The sequence below is a fragment of the Pseudorasbora parva genome, chromosome 5 (genome assembly GCF_024679245.1).
Source record: "Pseudorasbora parva isolate DD20220531a chromosome 5, ASM2467924v1, whole genome shotgun sequence".
Taxonomy (NCBI): domain Eukaryota; kingdom Metazoa; phylum Chordata; class Actinopteri; order Cypriniformes; family Gobionidae; genus Pseudorasbora; species Pseudorasbora parva.
The window spans coordinates 7,345,262-7,347,340 of record NC_090176.1 but is presented as its reverse complement, the minus strand read 5'-3'; the positions used below and the strand labels follow the sequence as shown (position 1 = coordinate 7,347,340).

Genomic DNA, 2,079 nt, shown 5'->3' with positions numbered 1-2,079 from the left:
TTCACATGGGCAAACAAGCTTAACACATTAACAAGACACATCATGGGAGACTAAACTGTTGAAAAACTACAAAGAACTACAAAAGATGGCACAAGACAGGAAATAACAAAAGTCCTCACAAGACAGAGAAACACAGGCTGTGATCATGACAGAGCCCCCCATTTAAGGAGCGGATTCTAGACGATCCAGGAGCGAAAAAAAGAGTCCAGGAGGGTAGTGCAGCGGAGTCCAAATGGGTGGGGGATGGAGGACCAGGCACATGCAGGGGAACAGAACATGGACAGGGGAACAGGCTTGGGAGCATGGGCAGACCTGGGCCGTGGAGCATATCTAGGCAGGGTCTGGATCCCTCACAGGACGCTGGTCAGGGTCTGGAGCCATTTCTGGTCAGGGGCTGGAGCCATCACAGGATGCTGGTCAGGGGCTGGAGCAATCACTGGACGCTGGTCAGGGTCTGGAGCCCTCACTGGACGCTGGTCAGGGTCTGGCGCCATCTCTGGACACTGTCAGAGGCTGGAGCCATCACTGGATGCTGGTCAGGGGCTGGAGCCATCGCTGGACACTGGTCAGGGGCTGGAGCCATCTCTGGACATTGGTCAGGGGCTGGAGCCATCTCTGGACATTGGTCAGGGGCTGGAGCCATCTCTGGACACTGGTCAGGGGCTGGAGCCATCTCTGGACATTGGTCAGGGGCTGGAGCCATCTCTGGACACTGGTCAGGGGCTGGAGCCATCTCTGGGCATTGGTCAGGGGCTGGAGCCATCACTGGACACTGGTCAGGGGCTGGAGCCATCTCTGGACATTGGTTAGAGGCTGGAGCCATCACTGGACTCTGGTCAGGAGCTGGAGCCATCACTGGACATTGGTCAGGGGCTGGAGCCATCACTGGACACTGATCAGGGGCTGGAGACATATCTGGACATTGGTCAGGGGCTGGAGCTATCTCTGGACACTGGTCAGGGGCTGGAGCCATCTCTGGACATTGGTCAGGGTCTGGAGCCATCTCTGGACACTGGTCAGGGGCTGGAGCCATCTCTGGACATTGATCAGGGTCTGGAGCCATCACTGGACACTGGTCAGGGGCTGGAGCCATCACTGGACACTGATCAGGGGCTGGAGACATCTCTGGACATTGGTCAGGGGCTGGAGCCATCTCTGGACACTGGTCAGGGGCTGGAGCCATCTCTGGACATTGGTCAGGGTTTGGAGCCATCTCTGGACACTGGTTAGAGGCTGGAGCCCTCACTGGACTCTGGTCAGGAGCTGGAGCCATCTCTGGACATTGGTCAGGGGCTGGAGCCATCACTGGACACTGGTCAGGGGCTGGAGCCATCTCTGGACATTGGTCAGGGGCTGGAGCCATCTCTGGACACTGGTCAGGAGCTGGAGCCATCTCTGGACATTGGTCAGGGGCTGGAGCCATCACTGGACACTGGTCAGGGGCTGGAGCCATCTCTGGACATTGGTCAGGGGCTGGAGCCATCTCTGGACATTGGTCAGGGGCTGGAGCCATCTCTGGACACTGGTCAGGGGCTGGAGCCATCTATGGACCTTGGTCAGGGGCTGGAGCCATCACTGGACACTGGTCAGGGGCTGGAGCCATCTCTGGACATTGGTTAGAGGCTGGGGCCATCACTGGACTCTGGTCAGGAGCTGGAGCCATCACTGGACATTGGTCAGGGGCTGGAGCCATCTCTGGACATTGGTCAGGGGTGCGAGCCATCACTGGACACTGGTCAGGGTCTGGAGCCATCACTGGACATTGGTCAGGGTCCGGAGCCATCTCTGGACATTGGTCAGGGTCTGGAGCCATCTCTGGACACTGGTCAGGGGCTGGAGACATCACTGGACTCTGGTCAGGAGCTGGAGCCATCTCTGGACATTGGTCAGAAATCAAACGCGAGTAAATATCAGCGTGGCTTTCCAACAATGTCGATAACTGAGGGACCTCAAGGGGCTGAAAAATGACTCATTGCTTGCTGTATTTCTTCTGGACAAGTAATCTTTTATTTTGATTATACATTTTTTCGGTTTATGTTTTCATGAAGCATGTATCAAGAGCACATGAAGCTGCCTAAT

General features: G+C 56.5%; 1 protein-coding gene across 1 annotated transcript; it reads right to left on the bottom strand.

The window, feature by feature from the left end:
• Positions 1–1,543: 1,543 nt before the first annotated feature.
• LOC137075821 (skin secretory protein xP2-like) lies at positions 1,544–1,873 on the bottom strand. The gene has a single exon (XM_067444774.1). The coding sequence runs from the start codon at positions 1,871–1,873 to the stop codon at positions 1,544–1,546; it is 330 nt and encodes a 109-aa protein (XP_067300875.1).
• Positions 1,874–2,079: the final 206 nt, after the last annotated feature.

Excerpts from the sequence above, each read along its gene's own strand:
- LOC137075821 (XM_067444774.1), bottom strand. The coding sequence starts at position 1,873 with ATGGCTCCAGCTCCTGACCAGAGTCCAGTGATGTCTCCAGCCCCTGAC.